The sequence below is a fragment of the Urocitellus parryii genome, chromosome X, assembly GCF_045843805.1.
Source record: "Urocitellus parryii isolate mUroPar1 chromosome X, mUroPar1.hap1, whole genome shotgun sequence".
Classification (NCBI taxonomy): domain Eukaryota; kingdom Metazoa; phylum Chordata; class Mammalia; order Rodentia; family Sciuridae; genus Urocitellus; species Urocitellus parryii.
Genome location: NC_135547.1, coordinates 115,918,405 through 115,939,168, shown reverse-complemented (window position 1 = coordinate 115,939,168; position 20,764 = coordinate 115,918,405). Strand labels below are relative to the sequence as shown.

The following is a 20,764-nucleotide window of genomic DNA, read 5'->3' as shown; positions in this document are numbered from 1 at the left end:
AGGGACTGAATATTATAATGTACACATATTGAGCCATTTAAGTATACCCATTGCCTTCCTAATTATTTACACACTGGATTCTTTTGAAATATGCTTCAATTTGTAGAAACCACAAAATATTATTTTTATTATAATCTTCAGATTCATATACAATCCACATATCCTGTATAGAAACACTCCAAAGTTAGCAGTGCTTTCTCCCCCTTTGAGATAAAAAGAAAATAAGAATGAAAATGTAACCACATAGAAAAAGAAAGGAAGAGTTAAAATATTTAAATCTGCCAAGGTTACTATGTTCCCCTGTCAAATATACAATTTGAACTGTAGCCAGTTTTTGTGTAATTGCTGCCATGCTGCCATTCTGTCCTTTTCCCCCTGGCTACTGATGAATATTTTCAAGAGGAACTTGCAAAAAAAAACCACAATGAATGGGATGCATTCAAACTAAAAAGATTCTCAGCAAAGGAAACAAACAGTAATGTGAAGAGAGAACCTACAAAATGGGAGAAAATCATTACCACAGGCACCTCAGATAGAGCACTAATCTCCAGGATATATGTGCGCGCATGCACACACACACACCACACACAATCCCAGGATGGACTATATAATTTGTGAGTGGAAAAAATGAAAATACCTAGCAGCTTGTTCAAAATAAATCAATAATTCCAAGACATCAATAATAAAATATAAAATCAACTGTAAGGCCTTGTGTGACTACACAGATCCCTCTTCCACTAAACTGGTCCCTGTAAAGTCTCCTATTGAGGGATCAATTTCCTCTTAGCATTTTGTGTAGAAGCTCTTCAAGGAAAAATATGTTTGTTATATCTGAGAGCACTGAGACCTGAACACCAGAGTGAGTAATCAGATGTGAATTCTCCATCATGGCTATGCAGCTAGACTTACCAGTGTGGTTACTAGTTATTATAAGATGGTCAACAAGGTCATGGGATTAAGAATAATAGGTTAATTCATCTAAAAAATAATGATTAAGTCCTTTGAGAGTAGTGAAAACAACATGGAGAAAATAAGCATTTATTTAATGTCATCTTTGAATAGGAGTCCTATGGGCTCTTTTTAAAATATATTATCATGTTTTAGCTTACAAGCCATATAAGGTAATCTTTATCTCCTCATTTAATTTTCTACATAAGGAAAACAGCCTCAAAGATATAAAATAACTTGCTTACATGCCCATAGTAAGTCATTTTCAGTATGGTGTTCGCCCACATTTTCATATCAAGTCCATATTCTTTCCATGGGTATTGGTATCATGCAGTTACTCTTTAGGAGCTGATAGCCACAGTTGAAGTGCAGCCTTAAGAAGCAGATGCAAAAAGCCTAAGTACCATTACAGAGAGAAATTTAGCCTGACATTTTCTGTAGTGTAAGGAAACTGAGCCCAGCATGGATAGAGGCCTGGACCAAGGACAGAATGTAATAAATAGAGGTTTTATTATCCTAACCAGGCAGAGGGAACTATCTCCTTCAAAGTAGACCAATTCAGTGGTCACAATACAAACATAACATATTGGAGATTATTAGAAGATGCCTCGATGCCTACAAAATGGTAACTCCTTCTGTGGTAAGGGAAAATCCTCAAATGATGGAAACCAGACCTATGTAAGTACAAAAAGAGTATGTGAAGCATACTAGCATATTTTAGTGAAATATATCTCAAGCTTCATACTCATATTTCCCTTTTTCATGATTGTACCATGTCTAAGACTTAAGCATACCATATATAACATATTATAATGTTTTAAGTCTGTTATTTTATATCAGCATGAATGGATTTATCCTGACTTAAGCACTAGCTTTCTCTTCTCAGTAAGCCACTCTACTAATTGTTAAAGTTCACTTGCTCTTCTGTTCATCCAACTAATAGATAGATAGTCAGAGACAAGTCCCTGCCAGACCTATGATCCCTGCCTCAGAATAAGGGGAGTTCAGAATAAGATATCATACATTTGTCAGACTGTTCATAGAATGCTGAGAAAGCAGATTGAGGTTGTGCCAGACTTTGCCTGGACAAGGTAGGAAACTTAAAATGGGTAAGAAGAGTTCACCAAGCAGATTTAGGACATTCATCTTTCCAGTACCTTGATCAAACTGTTTTTAAGCTTTTCTAAACATGAAGTAAAAGACAGCAGGATTTTTATATTATTTAATTGAATTCAATTTTATAGCTGTTATCAGGAAGTTCTCAAATTATTTAAGATTGTTTAGAAACAATCATTTTAGATGTGATGACTTGAGTAATAAAAATAATACATAGCCATAACTTTCATGAATATTCTGGCATATAGTTCTTATATCCATGATTTAAATTTGTTGTATTATGTGCATTTTTCACCTGAATACCTTTTTTATGCAGCTTTTAGTAGGATAAAATGCCAGTCAAACACTTACTGTTTGGTTTATTTTCCTCATTAAGAAAGTTGTAACAGCCAGGCAAGGTGGCATAGCATCTGTAATCCAGCTACTCAAGAGGCTGAGGAATGAGGGTTATAAGTTTGAGACCAGCTTGGGCAATTTAGCAAGACCTTGTCTCAAAAAAGAGAGTTAGGATGAGAATGAAGCTCAATGGTAGAAAACTCCTGGGTTCAATCCCAAATACTGAATAGAAATAAATTAACAAAAGCTGATTTTACTTAGTAATAAGTTTACCATAACTATTTTTCTTTTTGCTTCCAGTGTAAAACTCTTTCTGGAGTCTGTGACCACATCATCTCCCTATCATCTGATCCTCTAGTTTCACAGTCTGCTCACCTGGAAGTGATTCAGCTGGCAAACATCAAACCAAGTGAAGGGCTGGTAAGAGATAACATGTTTATCAAAGCCATCATCAACAAACAACTGATGATATGGATAAAACAACCTCCAACTTTGTGAATCTATGAATTTTAACAGATATTGAACATTTTGGTATTTTTTACTTGAAGGACTTAATGAGTAGGAATTTGTCATGATAAGAAGTATTATGAATAAAAATTAAGAAGAAATGAAAATGGTGATTTCTGAATTATCTCATTTAATTTGTTGATCATGTAGTTTTGATTGCATTCAAATTAACATTTCTTTAATATTTATTTTTTAGTTGTAGTTGGATACAATATCATTAATTAATTTATTTATTTTTATGTGGTGCTAAGGATCAAACCCAGGGCCTCACCAGTGCTCTACCGCTAAGACACAACCCTAGCCCCTTAACGTTTCTTAACCTAAAGGGAAATTTAAGAGTTTTATAATAAATACCAAAGTGTTACCTGCTTATACAAGAAAGGTTTTTGTTTTACTTTGATTTGTTCTAGTTTTTGTTTTTATTGTTTTGGTTTGGTTTGGTTTTTGTTTGTCTATTTGTTACTGGGAATTGAACCTGGATACTAACCAGACCATCTGTTTTATTTATTTATTTATTTATTTATTTATTTATTTATTTGTATATTTTATTAATTTTTGTTTAATTATATTTTGAGACAGAGTCTAGCTAACTTGCTCAGGGTCTTGCCAAGTTGCTGAGGCTGGCCTGGAACTTGCAACCCTCCCTCTTCAGCCCCCCAAGTTGGTGGGATTACAGGCAGGCACCATCAGCCTTTGCTGTTTTGTCCTGGCTTAAATAGATCTTTCTTTCCATGGGGTTGTTCGCTAAACCAAACTAATATTATAATTCACATCCATTCTTAAAAGGGTGAATATATAAGTGGATATTGCTAACATTAGGCTAATATCTGTAAGATGTATTGATATAATTTTGGTATGAAATGAAGATAATCATCTTCTCTTTTGTTCACCTGATTGAAAAATGTTTTAATTCTAAATTGAACCCAAGGAAAAGATTTTAAAAATAAAGCTGTATAAAGAAAGCATGTAAAATCAATAGTGCAAAGGAAGGCAAATCCAGGAAAATGACTGTAAAACATTTACCTACTACACAACTCTTTTTTTTTTTTAGAGAGAGAGAGAGAGAGAGAGAGAGAATATTTTTAATATTTATTTTTTAGTTTTCGGCAGACACAACATCTTTATTTGTATGTGGTGCTGAGGATCAAACCGGGTGCTGCACACATGCCAGGCGAGCGTGCTACCACTTGAGCCACATCCCCAGCCCACTACACAACTCTTAAACATTAGTATCATGCTACATTGTTTCTACTTTCTCCCTGTTGAATCAATTTGCCAATCATTGATATTTTGTAAAATAGAAATCTTAGAAACTAGTACTCATAATTTAATTCAGATAGCATCTTCTTAAAGATCTCTAAGCAGGTTTAGCTCTTACGTCCTTTCTTGTTCACATATACACATGCAACTGTTTCAGAAGGCAAAGCCTTCATTGACCACCAATGACTTTTTGATTTGAGGCCATTTTTCTAGTCCATATAGTGACTTTTTAATCCTTAAAATTGGGATATTTGGTAGATTACTTCTGGGTATCCATAGTTCCTGGTGCTTTTGTAGCTTTTATGGCTATTTTCTTGGGAAGATGAAAATCACCATATCAGATATAGCTATATGTTTATGTGTTATCATTATAACTTCTAAATTAGAACACTTGGATTAGTTTTAAGAATTTATTTCTAATATTTATTTGAAGTAATCTTTATGATTTTAAATTCTTATAAGTATAGTCTATGATTGTACTTTGTATGGTTTTAGTACTTCTGGTCAGCCACAGTTAGAAAATAATAGATGGAAAATTCCGAAAATAAATAATTGGTAAGTTTTAAGCTTCTCACCATCCTGAGTAGTGTGATGAAATATCATACTGCTCTACCCAAGACATGGATCATCCCTTTGTCCAGTGTATCTGTGTTGTATATGCTGCCCACCCATTAGTCACTTAGTGGCCATCTTGGTTAACAGACTGACAGTCATGTTATCACAGTGCTTGGGTTCAAGTAGCCCTATTTTATTTAATAATGGCCCCAAAGCACAAGAATAGTGATACTCGATATGTAGATATGCCTAAAAGAAGACATGAAGTGCTTCCTTTAAGTGAAAAGTTGAAGATACAAGATATTTTGAGAAAAAATAAAGATCACATTCATATCACTTTTATTACTATATATTGTTTTAATTGTTCTCTTTTATCATTAGGTATTTTTTAATCTCTTATTTGCCTAATTTATAAATTAAGCTATATCATATGTTTATATAGGAAAAAATATATAGGTATGTTTATATACGAAAAAATATAATATCTATAGGGTTGGATACTATCCATGCTTTTAGGCATTCCCTATGTGTCTTGCTACATATCCCTCATGGATAAGGGGTGACTACTGTATTCATTTATTTAACTTTTACAAAGCCCAGTTTTATTTTTTTAAAAGCCTTCCGTATCAAATATTTTCCTTTCTACATCTTCTCTTTCAGGTTAAGGAGGAAAGGAAGCTCTCTAAGTATGATTTGTAGAATGGAAAATTATTAACTAATACTATATTATATTGGACTAGAAATCAAGACACCTTGACAAAAATCATTTACATGAAATGTGAGCGTTATCTTGGGGGAGTGGGATAATAAATTTAATTTCCTTAGGCTTGATCTTGTCATGAGTAGAATATGGGGGGAGGGCAGGAGTAGACCATATTTAAAGCTCCTTATAACTCTATGAGTATATGGTTCTAAATACAGAAGTGTTAGAGAAAAGTACCTTATTTTGTCCTCTAATTTCCATTGAAATCATGATGAGAAATAGCAATGTGAAGTGTTAACACAATGCTAATTGATGGACTTTATGAAACCTTGATTGTTTTTTAAATGAAGGTATAGCCCTGGACAAGTCTTTTAGGTTTTTGTCTTTCTTTTTTATTTAAAAGAAGTGTATCAGCTCTTTGAAATAGTAATGGATTTAAAATATTAAGAAATTGAATTAAATCATCTGGGAAAGAACTGGAAGAAAAAAGAAAATTTTAAAGTATGTGTTTTTTTGCCAGGTATCTTCCTTACAAACCTATATAGTAGGTAATTATTTTTCCTTTTACAAATGAGAATAAAGAATTGCAGATCCTCACCAGTTGCTTTATATTAAATAGTAATAAACAGGGTTATTACTATTTATAACTAGGGTTGTGGCTCAGTGGTAGAGTGCTCGCCAACATGTGCAAGGCCCTTGGTTCCATCCTCAGCACCACATAAAAATAAATAAAATAAAGGTATTTATAACTAAAAAAAAATTTAAAAATCTAAAAAAATAGTAATAAACAATAGAGACAGGTAAATCTAAATAAAGTACATCTGAGCAAAATTTTTCCCATTATCTCATTTTCAAATTTGGAATTGCTAGAGGGAGGTGTGAGAAACTTAGGAGGATGACTTCAAAACTGGAAAAACTTAAGTAAATTCATTTTTAAAGGGCAATGACAGCATATTACTGAGTTAATATTTCAAAGGGAGAAAAGAAAACCCTAAAATGTTGACTACTAATTAAAAGAGTTAAGTATGGACTTATATCTTCTGATTGATATCAAACTTTAAAAGACTAAATAGAGATTTTACATAGCTTATTCAAGGTATCATTTTAAAATTCAATCATATTTGAACTTAGTAAATCCCATTTGAAATAAATAGGTTTGCGAATTTTCATAACATTTAGCACATGCTTAACCATAGGAAATGTCTAAATGGTAAAAGATGGGAAAAAATAGAAAGATGTGGGAAAACACCAAGCTTTAATAAAATTAATTAGAAAGATCTGTAGGTCTTCTTCTAACTTTAAAATAGAACATCTCTCATGGGCAAAAGGTAACTGCTTTGTTCTTCCTCTGATAAACTGGATAGATTGTTCATCAGCTTCCTAACAAATTAGTCAAATCTTATAGGATTTCTTAGATTTGAGAGTTCTGAAGCATTATAAAGAATGGTTGGAAATGTGTTTAGTCATGATTAAAACGTGGAACTTGCTTTTAAACAATAATTAATAGAAAATTAAAGGAAAGAAAATGAGATTTTGAGTGTATCAAACCTAGATCAGAGCCAAGAGATGAGTTGAATAGTGAGGAAGGGGCTGGGGCCATTCTTAGGGAAGCTTCTGAGCCTAGAGAGTTCTTTTTCTATGTAGGTGCTTGAATTTAACTGACTTGACTGTGTGGTTGCTTTGGCCATTTGGAAAAAGAATGAAGCAAATGTCATTTTGGTGAGCTGATCAAGACAGAGGGAGGTGTTTAAAGTCTGATCCAGAATTAATTGAACAGAAAAAAAAAAAAGAGGTGTGAAGGTTTTGATTGAATGGAACACCATTTTTAGTCTCCATTCCAGAAAAAAAAAAAGAAAAAAAAAAACATTTGCTTTACATGTCCTCCTGCTGATTGGTCATTTCTAAGAGGTGAACAAGTAATCACATGTATTTCTGTAGACTCTTTGTTATTCAGAAGATTAGTTTGGAACTCATCCAAACAATTTATTTCTTTTCTTCCTTTTCATGCCTGACTTTGGACATTTTTCTAACTAGTACTACCAGAAGGAGAAAAAAGAATAAGGAATTCAGTTTTGACTATATTAAAAGCAGTTACATATTGCTTTCTATAGTGTTTGCATCAATTTGCAGTCCCACCAACAATGTATGAGTGAATCCTTTTCCCCACATCCTCGCCAACATTCATTGTTACTTGAATTATTAATAATTGCCATTCTGACTGGAGTGAGATGAAATCTCAGTATAGTTTAATTTGTGTTTCTCTAATTGCTAGAAAGGTGGAACATTTTTTCATATATTTATTGACCATTCATCAATACAACTGCCAACTATTGTGATCTAAAAAGAAAAATAAATTAACTCTCTTAACTGTTAATATGTTAATAACTCCACAAATCATGAGACTAATTGTTGAGAATATGGGCTGTGGGATGAGACTTCTTTATCTGGCAGACTCTCCAAATTCCCTGTGATTTAGTGTCCTTATCTCTAAAACAGGGTTAATGATAGGTTCACTACATAGGCTTTTATGAAATAAATGTAAGACACTTAAAATAGTCCCTGGTACATTGTAACAAGTAGATATTAGTGATGATGGTGATAGATAATGATAGATGATTGTTTGTATGTCCAAGCAATATATAATGTTTCTTTCACTGTCTTTTTTCTACTTTATCCTCTTACAATCCTTATATGTAAAAAAAAAAAATCAAAACAAAATGTAGTGTCTAGCTGTTATAAATATTTTTTAAGATTCTTTATTGATTTTATATTATCTTGTTAATTACTAGGGGAAAATGTTAGAAGAGACCTTCTCCTTGTCTAAGTAATATGATAATATCATCATATTTAACTTCCAATAAATAATGGGATAAATATTAATTTCAAAAGTAAGTACATATACAACTGTCAACAACATAAGGTTGAAAATTGTCACATAGTTACAGCCAAAAACTACAGGCCAATTCATTAATTAATTTGTTTTTATTTTTGCTGAGGTTACTTATTTTATATAAAGTGATGAACTTTCATTTAAGAAACAAGAGTTCACAGACAAATGATCATCTTTTAAGATTAAGTTCATTTCATTTCACATTAGAAGTATAGGCTCAGCCATTTGGGGTACTAAATTTTAGATATATGGCATTACTGATATGACTTTTTAGAGTTAAAACCCACCCAGTACTTTACTGCTTTTTATCTCTTATTTTCACTGAAAACACATTTATATTAAGTATATAAGTATGTAATTAACATAAAAGTATGGTAAATTAACATTATAGTAGTTGTTTCATTTACATAAGTGCTAAATGTATGCTATTCCTGCAGTGGTATTGTTGGTTATTATTAAATCTCTTGTGTTTCAGATCTGCAGTTAATTAAAATTTGTGATTTTTATATATGAAATTAATAATTTGAAAATCAAAGTAGGTAAAATTCAGGTAATTTATGCTCAAAAGAGAATAAGAGTAACAGATTCTTCCTTTGAGGACAAAATAAACCATTTACATAATCATGTTTTACTGATATATTTAAATTATTTAATATCTAAACTATGAATCTTTTATTGTGATTTTTTTTCTTTAAATTCTCATCACCATCCATAATTTGAAGTTTTCATTTATTCTTCAAGCTTGCCCAATTTCAGGATTTCTGGAAAATTTTAAAACTATAATGAAGCATTTTGTAAAATGGCTTTATTTAAATGGAAAATGAAATCTTGCCTTCGGGAGAAAGAATTGCCACACATTACCTTTTAATTACTGATATAGAGATGATTTGATATAATCAATAAGAAATAAAGGAAGCAAATAAAGGAGGAAATAAATAAAGGAAAAATACTAAAAATATCAGGAGAACAAAGTACATAAGATTTTGCTACATTTTTGACTTCAGTTACTTATAGTTGAAGTATCTCTGTAGAAACCTACTTTTTATTGTGAAATTATATCAAATATCATAGGCTAATAACATACCGGTATTTGAATTTCCCATTATAATTTTTATTTTACCACAAAGTTTATACTATAGATTTGGGGGGGAAGTGTGGTGTATCCTTTCTTCAGAGTATTAAATTACTATACTGCATTTTATAAGTTCCATAGGTAAATTACTTATCAAATAGTTACTTGATTGAGTGTAGTTTTTTTTTTTTTAGATAAACTTTAGAAAACAGAACATTGAGATAGTAATTTCTCACCAGGTTAAAAACAGCATTGTTAAATTATGGTTTTTTTTAAAATGAAATTATAATATATTTGAAAATATTTCAATCACTTTTTTTCTGATGCTGTCTTTTTCTTAGGGTATGTATATTAAATCAACATATGATGGCCTCCATGTAATTACTGGAACCACAGAAAATGTAAGTATTGCAACATTTCAAATTTTGGTGTATGTATATCTCACTTGAGTGAGATTGGCTTCTGAGGACCAGAACAAATGGGACATATGACTAAAAATATATAGAGATAATAGGTGCTGGTTTCATTTGAATTGTATTTATTTTATTTAGTTTAGAATAGCTACTTAGAGTAAATCCGGTATTTTCCATTTACAACTAGAGTTATCTTTGTTAAGTATTTTCTGGTTCATGAAAAGTTATTGTAACACCTAAAAGAATGTACCTCAATCTGTAAAAACTTTAGTTACTTTAAGAAAATTAGCTAATTCCTAAAAAGAACATCAGTTAAATCAATTCTCTGAAGTCAGAGGAGAGGCAGAATGGTATAGCTAAGTGATTTTCACAGTGAAGTTCCTGAACCAGCAGCAGTATCAGCGTCCCTTGAGAACTTGCTAGAAATACAAATTCCCAGACCCCACCCTAGACCTACTGAATCAGGAATTCTGGGGACCAGCCTTTAGTCATAAGAGATTCTGTTTTAACAGGTGGTTCTGAGGCATGCACAAGTTTGAGAACCACTATAAGCAGTGGGTCAGAAATCCTCAGGCCTAAATCCTACATACCTCACAACATTATTGTGAAAATAAAATAAGTTAATACATGTGAAAGGCTCTACTATAGAGAACTATAGCTATGCTATAGAAAAGGAAATCCGAAGTGATCATATTGGGTGTTAACATGATTAGTATAATAAAATTGAATAACATAGTAAACCATTATTCCTACATTTTGTTATCCCAGATTTCCCTATAAGCAGATTATAAATTTATTATTTTTTTCTATTAGAAATTATAACAGCATGTTTATGCTGTGTTTCTTTAACAAAGACTGAGGTAGAATTTGTGTAATCTCAAATTATTATTAATTTCAACATTTGACCAACATTTTATTCTTAAAAGTCAACATCTTCTTCATCTAATTCACCTATTAACTTCAGTCACTTATAGGTATTTCTACATATTTATCTTGGTTTCTTGTAAAAGGTGAAACATACAAAGTACATTGCAGTAGGAATGCTGTAGCAGCTTTACATTTGGTATTAAATATAGGAGTAAGAGGGGATCAAAAATATCAGTTAAAAGCTGGGTGCAGTGGTGCATGCCTATAATCCCAGTTGCTAAGGAGACTAAGGCAAGAGGATTACAAGTTCAAAGCCAGCCTCAGCAACTTAGTGAGGCCCTAAGCAACTCAGTGAGACCCTGTCTCAAAATAAATTTAAAAAAAAATTAAAAAGGGCTGGGATGTTGCTCAGTGGTTAAGCACCCCTGGATTCAATCCCTGGTACCAAAACAAGAACAACAACAACATTAAAAATCAATTAAATACATATTGTCAACTATTTAATAATTTTAAATTCAGTCAGATGCTATAAACTATACTCTTGCCTTTAATCATTCTTATTTGTGTATTCATTTGATCACTCATTTATTCATTTTTTCATTTAATGAGCCTGTACTCTATGTCTGCCATATTTTAGGCATGGTACTCAGAATTGGAAGGTTTTCTAAAATAAATTAGCTTGCTTTCCCTGAGGAGTGGATGTCAAGTAGAGGTTCATCTGTAGAAGTAGGTAGTACAGTTTGCTTCGATGAACAAAGGAAAAAATAGTAAATGTTATCAAGTGAAATCAGAGAAGGAATCACAGAAATGGTGCTTTTGAAATGTATCATGAAGATTTGTAGGAATGTTCTCTCTGTTGTCTGAGATCTGTAAAAAACAAAAGGTTGAGCACTATGCCTTGATCACATTAATCACTCAGCAATATTTGATAAATTAATAAATGATCAAGGGAAAGATTGATCTAGGAGTAGTTCAAATATGAATCATGTATTAATAGTTCATCCTTTGGTTATTCTTGAAAATATTTTACTATTTTTATTATCTTCAGTTATTTATAATTAGCAGTTCTGTGTTGAGTTTTAGTAAAGCTGCTCATAAAAAATGGGTAAGTTATATTTTGCTTTGCTGTGCCCTAGTTTCTTTATTTTCATATATGGGGACTGAATTAGAACAAGATACATTCCATGCTTTTATAATTGTGTCAAAATGGATTCTACTATTATGTATAACTAAAAGAACCAATAAATTTTAAAAAATGAGGAGTTTGGACAACATGATCTCTGGGATACCTTTTAACACTTAAAGTCTAATTAGGTGTTAAGTCATAATTTATATGACTTACTCCTTTTTTCAATGACCTGTGCAAAAAATTTTATGATTACCTTTTAATTTTATATACCAACCATCATTTTTTTACATCACGAATAGAGCCATTTGCCTGATATTTTTCTTTCATATCCTCCTTTTAAAAGATCAGTCATGAAACAAATAGCCCAGGAACCGACTATAGTTATAATAATGATTTACAGACTTTTCAGAATCATTACATAGTACTAATCAGATTAGGTAATATGCTGACCTCCTAAAGGTGCTATGAGATATGATATTTTCTTAGAATAGGGTTCATATAGATGAATCTACCCCCTTAACAGTATGGTTTGTCATCACTTCAATAACTGAAAAATTCCTTGGAATGGCATCTTGTCTTGAATTTTAGCCTATGGCAAATAATTTTATTGTGAATTTTAAAAAACTTGTTGAGTTGAAGTTAATATTATTTCAAAACTTTGTTTTTGAAATAATTGGAAATTGAAATTGAATCAAACATAAAGTAATTCAAAATTACTTTCAAAGTAAATCCTATTCCAGGGTCTCAAAAGTAGCATTTTACTTTGCAGATTCTATCAATTAGTTTTCAATAGATACTAATGAGTAATATAACTATATTTATAGTTGATTTGATAAACATTTTTATATGAAAATTTTTCTGTGTATTCAAAATAGAAAGGTATAGTGCCATATTAAAATGACTAAACATGCATATAATCAATAATAAGTAGTCTTTATGGGAAAAAGAAAATACTACTTTAACTTCATTACCCACACCTACAATATTACAAAATTTCTGTCCTAAATCCTATTTTAGTTTCCAAAATTCTTCTTGAAACTTGTCAACATTAAGTTACAAAATTGCTTTTTCTTTGTTCTTGTTTTTAATATCATGTGGGACTAAAGAGATAAAGTGATGGAATTGCTATATACTGTATAATTGTTGGCATTTTAGTTCATTTAATGTGGTTTTGTTTGGCCAGTGTATTACCCTAAGTGAAACATAAGAAATAGCATCCTCTTGTAACTAGGTACTTAAGAGTGTAAGTATTTTTGAGTTAATTGCTATTCATATTTTAATTTGCTTTTCTGGATTATTCTGAATTGGTATTATTAATGCTGAAACAAATTTACAATTTAGTTATCAGACTTTAAAGCTTTGATGCTGGTCATATGCTTGTACTTGAAATACTCATTTGTTGAGGCTAATGTGAATCATTTTATTAAATTGAAAAGGTCAAAGTAAAAAGATAATATTTTGAAATATATTTTTGAAGCAGTTGCACAGTAGATTCCAGCACGGTTGCCTGGATAAAGTCTGTAAAGGTTAATACCAATTATCATTTTTCTCTTAATGCTCTCAGAAGCACATTATTCTTTTAAAACATAAATATCCCTATATTATTTTGAATTTCTATTTCCTGTCATTGGCTAAAAATAGAATACAAACAGTATATTAAATACCAATAATAGTTTTTTAGTTTAATTCCTTAAAGATTATAGATAAGTTTTTTTCATAGTGCTAAGGATTGAACCCAGGGCATCATTCATGCTAGACAAGTACTCTACCACTGAGCTACATCCCCAGCCCTGTGTTTAATTTTTAAAATCTAATTTAAGGAGATTAAATTATTGTAGTGTTTGCAGATAAAGGAAATAACTGATAAAATTCATGTTCTTTGTCATTTCTTTTATGTTAAATTCAGTCACCGGCAGATCGGTGTAAGAAAATCCATGCTGGCGATGAAGTGATTCAAGTTAATCATCAGACTGTGGTATGTATAATTACCTTAAGAGTCAGTGGGAGGAACTGATTTAAAAATTTGCTAAAGCTTTGAAAGAATACCAATGAATTGAAATGCCTATTTGTATATAAACTAATAGAACAAGTCTTTAACAAAACGGAATAACTATTCTTGTTAATTTTTTGATGCAATATAAAGCATATCTTTAAAAGAAAATGAAGAAATACTGGTGATGGAACTTGGATGTGCATTTCTATAATGACAAATATAGGATAATAATATATACTACATGAACTGGGATAACAATTTTGAAATAGAAATTAAAGTTGTAATGTATATAAATTCAACCTTTTCTAGTATAACTTTCAAAAATTTCATTTTTACAAATTAATGAATTGTAGTAGGTATGTTTTGTAACAGCATACATTATTTTATCTACTTGATTAGTTCATTAAAGTCTGATGAGTTTTTGTTTATTTTAAATGTAGATTTTTATAAAAATTTTAATCTTTAATAGCAGAATTGGCTCTTCATTTCCCAAAGGGGACAATAGTTTTAGTTTTAAAACTATTACACTTAACTAAATAAGTTTATAAAATTTTACTGGCCTGTGACCCTCACAGATCCATTGAATAAGAGTAATATTCTGTGCTTGTGGTAGATTTTTATTAATTTTTGATGTAGAAAATGAACAATATATATTCTTAATTTTTACATCTCAGTTGATTCATTTTGTTTCCCTCTTTGCCAAAATAAAGTGTTGTGTGTAAAAAAAGTGAAGTTAAAATTATCCAACATTATTAAGTAATAATCTTCATCTGAAGAAAGTATGGGATTTTTTGAATAAAGATTCTATTTACAGCTTACTAACTCTTCAGAGTGAGTAATTATTTCATGTTACATGATTTAACTAAATTTTCTTTTGCACATCATAATAATAGAAACTTTATGAAAAGAGTGATTTTTCTCAGTGATACTTTAGAAAGGCTACTAAACACTTATAATCATAGTCATCATGTTTCTTCAGTATGTTTATTGTCTATGTAAAGTTTAAGTTGATCAAAATTTTAAAAATTAAATATATGGTTATGTGGTTGGCACTGAATAATAAAGGGTTGGTAATAGAAAAAGCCTTTCTATCCTATGATGGTGTTGATGACTTTCTGTTCTCATTACTAGAAACTGTACAAAGTGTTTGTCCTGATGGAAGTTTCTTGTACCATAAGATGAGGATTTGGGCAAGTGGGATAAAGCAACTGTTTCAGTAGATGAGCCTTTGTGTCTACAATAGGACAATAACAAATATGACTTATGTTGAACCATTTCTGCATGAATTTCCACTTGGTTAATTCTAAGAGAATAGAAAGTAGTCTCTAATGAAAAATAAAATTGTTTAAAGGATACTCTTTGTGGTGCAAAGATTCTGATGTTTATCAAATGAATATGAAAGTCTTTAAAAGTCTACAAATGAACTAATAAAAATCTATAAGGATTAGTGACTTTTAAATACTACAAGAATGTGGAAATGCATCCTTGCATCACAGGAATATGCTAAAATACTAAAAATTGCAGAGTGTTGGTTGGGGAAACATGGTTCTAGGTTTCACTCTGGAATTGACTTATGGCTGTGAGTGAGACATGTTAACTGAGAATCAGTTTACTTTTTTATAAAAATAATAACCATAGCTAATACGTATTGTGCTTTTACAATGTGCCAAGCATTATAGTATTTTACATATTTTATTTATTTTTTCTTATGGCAGTCCTGCAAAGAAGGTGTATGTGAAAACTGAGACTTAGAATGATGTTTTACCTACAACTCAAAGCTTTTAAGATTCATGTTCTTACTTCATTTATATTATACCCTTCCAAAATTCAAATTATAAAATTATCAACCAAAAGGGGAAGAATTCTAATAAGCATATGAGTAAATCTCAGATTCAGTGAGAGATTAAGTGGAACCAAGTTTAAAAGAGAAAAGAAAGTGAAATTTTACCTAACTGGGGTACTAAATCAGCTGAACTGAAATTAGAAATACGGTTGATTTAACTTTACTGCCATTTCTTCACTGGGCTTGTTCCCCTCAGATAGCTAAAATATGTAAAATACCTATCAAAATGCTGGCACATATTAGGAAATCAATAGTAATTAACTTTCCTACCTCTTCTCTTTTACGTGCTACAATAATTGGGCCAGTTGGAGTTCTGTTTCTTAGCAGTCTTCTACTGGAGCGAACAGATTGGTTTGGGGTTTATAACAGAGACAGAAAAATATGTTGAATTTCTTGAAAATAGCCTCACTTAGTAATGTAACCAGTTACCAGATTTTCTTCTGTGTGTTCAAGTGAGAGGCATATTTCTGCAAGAATGATATATTTCATTAAATGCAACCCAGTCTGGCGTCTTCTTATTGTCACCTGTGTTGTATTTTGTATAGTGCCTTTAACTTCTTATTAGACAATATACAGAGGTGGTAAAATGGAAATTCTCTGGGTTTTGTTACTACAAAAGTATTGGTAGGTAGGTAAATTAATTCTAACAAGTATAAATTATTTATAGTTTGCAATTGTCCCTTCTATATCTTCCTTCATCACAATGGACATTAGGGGTTGGTTATGTTGCATTAAGGTATGGCCTGATACATCATTAATATTCTTTAATTCATTCATTCATCATAATAGTGAGATATTATCAATATTATTCTATAACAATGTAGACTCAACAATGAAAAGAAGAATGTTAAATTTTATTGTTTAGGATATTGAAGCTCATTTCATATTTTTCAGTAATTTTAAAATTTCCTGCTACTACAGGTAGTGTGTGTATATATATATATATATATATATATATATATATATAGTTTTTATACATATATATATATATAAATCTAATAATTTTTCTCTAAGATCCATAGAAAAACAACTTGAAACTTTTCTCTGAGGGTTGGAGAAAGTTGAATGAATCACAGATTAATTCAAATATTATATTTTTAAATTGCTAGTATGTTATATATTAAAGGTGTCCAATTAGATAAGTATGTTTCTAGGTTGATCTATTTTTAAAAAAAGTATATTTTCTATTTGAAATGAAACTGGAAGTCATATGTCCTTTTTCATGTTGCTATATGCTTTATTATAAGTGGCTTTTAAGCTTTTCAAACCAACATACTTCTGTGGCTGAGAAACTGTGGCTGCCAGGTAGGAAGAAGAAAAAATCATGAACATCCAAGCAAAGCAGACTGAGTCCTATTGCATGTCTTCCCTTCCACTGAAGATCCAACTCCTCAAAGGCTGCTGGAATCCCCCAAGATTTTTTCCACTTCATCTGCCACTACATCCCTGTCCTCTCCCTGGGAGATACTTCGGCATACTTTGAACAAGCAACTCTGCCCTCATGATGCACTTTTCTAGTTGATGAGACTAATTATAGTTATTCAAAATTTGGGCATATTTCTGAGGAATCTGTTAAATTGGTATTAATACTGGTTTTGGTGTGTAAGTGTTCTAAAGATTCTATCCATACTAAAAACAGATATTTTTCTTCTTAGGAATATCAGTTGAAAAGAGAGGCATATGGTGGTTAAATCCAGCATTTGGAAAATTTTTCTTTCTTTGTTTTAATAATTAAACATATTCACTGCTATTTTGAAAGGTCTTCTGGAACCTGATGACTATTAAGGCAAGAAATGGCTCAATGGATGTGCCTGTAAAGGCTGCCAGAATGGAAAAATATCCAGGTTGGGATAGTTAAGAAGATAGACTGCAGCAGATAGTCATAATGTTGAACAATGATTAGTGCAATATGGAAAATAAGTACTTTAAGCAAGTGGCTTTTGTTACCCTCAAAATGGTAAACATAATTGAGCAAGAATTGAAAGTGATGGCAGAAAGGGTGGGTGGGAAGGAAATAGATTGAAGGATTATTGCGTCATCTGGAAAATTCATTCTAACTTCATTTGACTGTCTCTTTTATTTTCTCTTATTCTTACTCTAGCCTCTCATTTTTAACTCTATTATCACTTTTTATTCCTTCAACCCCCAGAACAGGAGAATAATGTTCAAATGGGAAACCAACATAATCAATGGATGAGAGTGTGGTGACCCATTAAAGTTCATCTGTGCTTTTTTTCTCTCTCTTACCCCTACCATCTTTTCCCTGGATTTCAGCAGAAATGAGTGGCTCATTTAGTTGAATCAGTATTATGACATCACATGACATAAGAAGTGCCTTCTCTTTTCTATTTTACTAAATTTTAGTCTTTATTTTTAATTTTGCTTTCTATTACACTTTCTTCTCCTTTCCTTTACCATTCTCATCTCTTCTCAATTGACCATTTCTGATCTATTCTTTGCCTTGTTTTGTTCTCTTTACTTTTGCCTATTTTCTTCTGTTTTCCTTTCTCAAAGGAGAAAGTATTTATCTTTTAATTACTTATACACAGAATGTTGAAAATTGAAACCTTCAATGACGGTGTTTCTGGTATATCTCATATATTATTCCTGTAAACACAAGATGTTACTAGACTAGAAGGAATAATTATGTTAAGATGGTATTTAACATATGCTTAATAAATGGTTATGATAATACCCTAAAATAATAATATTAGGATTAAGAAAACAGAAGCCATAAATTATTCTCATTTGGAATGGAAAGAATTATAAAGAAACATTTAATAAAAATTAATGGAAACAATGTACCATAGATTTCAGTTACTCATACTAATACTTTATTTTGGATTCATCTTATATAGCAGGTAGTTAGTTTGTGAGATGATCAGAGGGTTTTTTAATTATTATTTTACATTGAACATTTTGGTTTTGATGAATTGTGTGGAAACTGATTTTGAAGTACTGAATATTGACATAAATTGTATTTTTCATTTTGCCTAGAGAAATCAGTTCATTACCTTATCATCCAAATTAATGTTATTTTTCTATTATCAAACTAAAAGTCATTAAGTTCTTACATAAGTGAGATGAGTTACATGGTGCCTTAAGAATGATATAACTTGCTGTTAACCAACTTATTTTCTTTGCAGATCTTCAGTCTGATTTTTTTTCTCATTTATGCAGTTCTTACTAACTTTACCAGCAAGAGTAAATGCTTTCTAAAATGGTTACTCTTAATTTTATAAATAGAATATATCTTTCAGTGTCAAGGTATAGTTAAATATGAACTAGTTTCGTGTAAAATTTAAAGAGGTTTCCAAGGATTACTGTTTTGTATGTTTACAATATATTACTCGAAGTTCTTACCTACTCTAGTTTATTAACATAAGTGTATAGCTCATTTGCAAACCAGTATCAGTAACCTCAGCCCTTTTCCTACTCTTTCCTGATGGTCACAATTGCCTAATCCTCTCTCTATACATAGTAAGGGTGGGCAACTAATAGATAACATTTAACTACCTGAAAAATATTACATGAAAGGGAAAGACTATGGAACACCATATAATCAAAAATTAGAGATGATGACATTAATCTTAAATTCTTTTGAGGTTATTTAGTTCTAGGATTCAAATATTGATTTCATTCACTAAATTATATTTCTGATCAGCATGACAGCTGAAATTGTAAGTAATATGGCCACTCAATACATTTCCTATCACACTGTACCTTCTACATTTTATTACCCTAATACTGGGCATAAAAAATTTAAATGAGACAAATGACATATAGAGTTCATCATGGTTCATCCCATTTAGAGCTGACATTGCGTTACCTTTTTTGTCTGAGTTGCCAGAATTCTGGTAAAATAATTTCTAAAACAACTGATACATAGAAAGTATTAACAGGTATGCTGGAAGTTCTTAAACAAATGCCATTTATTAACAGAGATTTAAAATGCTTTATTTTGTGTTTTGATAAATATAGACATATTTCAATATTTGCAAGTATTTTCAAATAAGTATATCTTTGCTAAGTATCTGCTAGTGACATTTTAAAGTAAAATTTTAAGTATATTACTTTTCAAATATAAAGTTTTGGGTTGCTTTTTACTTTTATCATTTGGGTTCCTAAATTGAATTTAATTATGAATTTTTTCATAAACAAATATTAATGTTTTCTCAGAATTCTTTTTAAAAATGGAGTTTCAGATTTTGACATAAAGGGGCTTTGTTTTATCGCTTAGTTTTGGTGACTGGGACTCTCTTCTTTTTTATTTAAAAAATATTCCCAATGTTTTTACAAGAAGAACAGAAATGAACTACAGGAAAGAATAGATACACATAAAATAGTTCTGAATTTTAATTTGTTCAGTATCTTTACAAAAATTTAGTTTAACATCTTTTCAAATATGTTTGCTCTTTTGAATATTCAAGTTCTATAGTACAATCAGAGGTCTATCCCACAATTTCACCTTCACTATGATATGATTTCCTCCTCTTCTCTTCATATCAAAGGCTTTCAGACTGAGTCTGAAAATTTATATTTTGGGGAGAAGTCAGAGGACTTCATAAATAATGATGAAATAAAACTAAAATTGGGTGTAATTTAGTTTCATATAGTATAGCATAAATGAATGAAAAACATGAAGCCTCCAAAATAAACATTTGGACTTCAGAAACCACAATGTTACCAAATGCCATATTGAAATGGAATATGGGTCTATTAAAGATGCTGAACTATACCCCCAGCTTTGGAATCAGCTTACCACAGCAATATAAAGGGCACACTTAAATATAAGTGATAGGTTACAGAAGACAGTGCAAAGAACAGGGCACAGAAAGTCACCACCTTTGGTGAGAATTGTATAGGAATTCATAAAACTTAAAGGAAAAAAATATGATTACTGTGATTACCATTTTATTTCTCTCATGAGCCTCCTTATAAGTCAATCAAGAAATTCTGATGTAACCTTCAGAATTTCTTGATTATTTATGAACACATTCCATGGGGGGAAAAATACAAGCTGCTTCTACTGATCAAATTGGCTCTCTCTTGGACTCCTTGTTCACCTTTGGCAGTGAGAAATTATGTTTTCCATTAGAGCTTGTGCCTTAAATACTGCACACCTACATATA

At 30.9% G+C, this 20,764-nt stretch overlaps 1 protein-coding gene across 4 annotated transcripts in view; it reads left to right on the top strand.

The window, feature by feature from the left end:
• Cnksr2 (connector enhancer of kinase suppressor of Ras 2) overlaps positions 1 to 20,764 on the top strand; it is a 262,226-nt gene that overhangs the window by 107,724 nt on the left and 133,738 nt on the right. For all 4 annotated transcript variants that reach the window (XM_077794034.1, XM_077794033.1, XM_077794032.1 and 1 more), the window contains exons 6-8: positions 2,701 to 2,820; positions 9,729 to 9,788; positions 13,703 to 13,771. In XM_077794034.1, the coding sequence (XP_077650160.1) occupies positions 2,701 to 2,820; positions 9,729 to 9,788; positions 13,703 to 13,771 (249 nt within the window). The remainder of the gene's footprint in view (positions 1 to 2,700; positions 2,821 to 9,728; positions 9,789 to 13,702; positions 13,772 to 20,764) is intronic.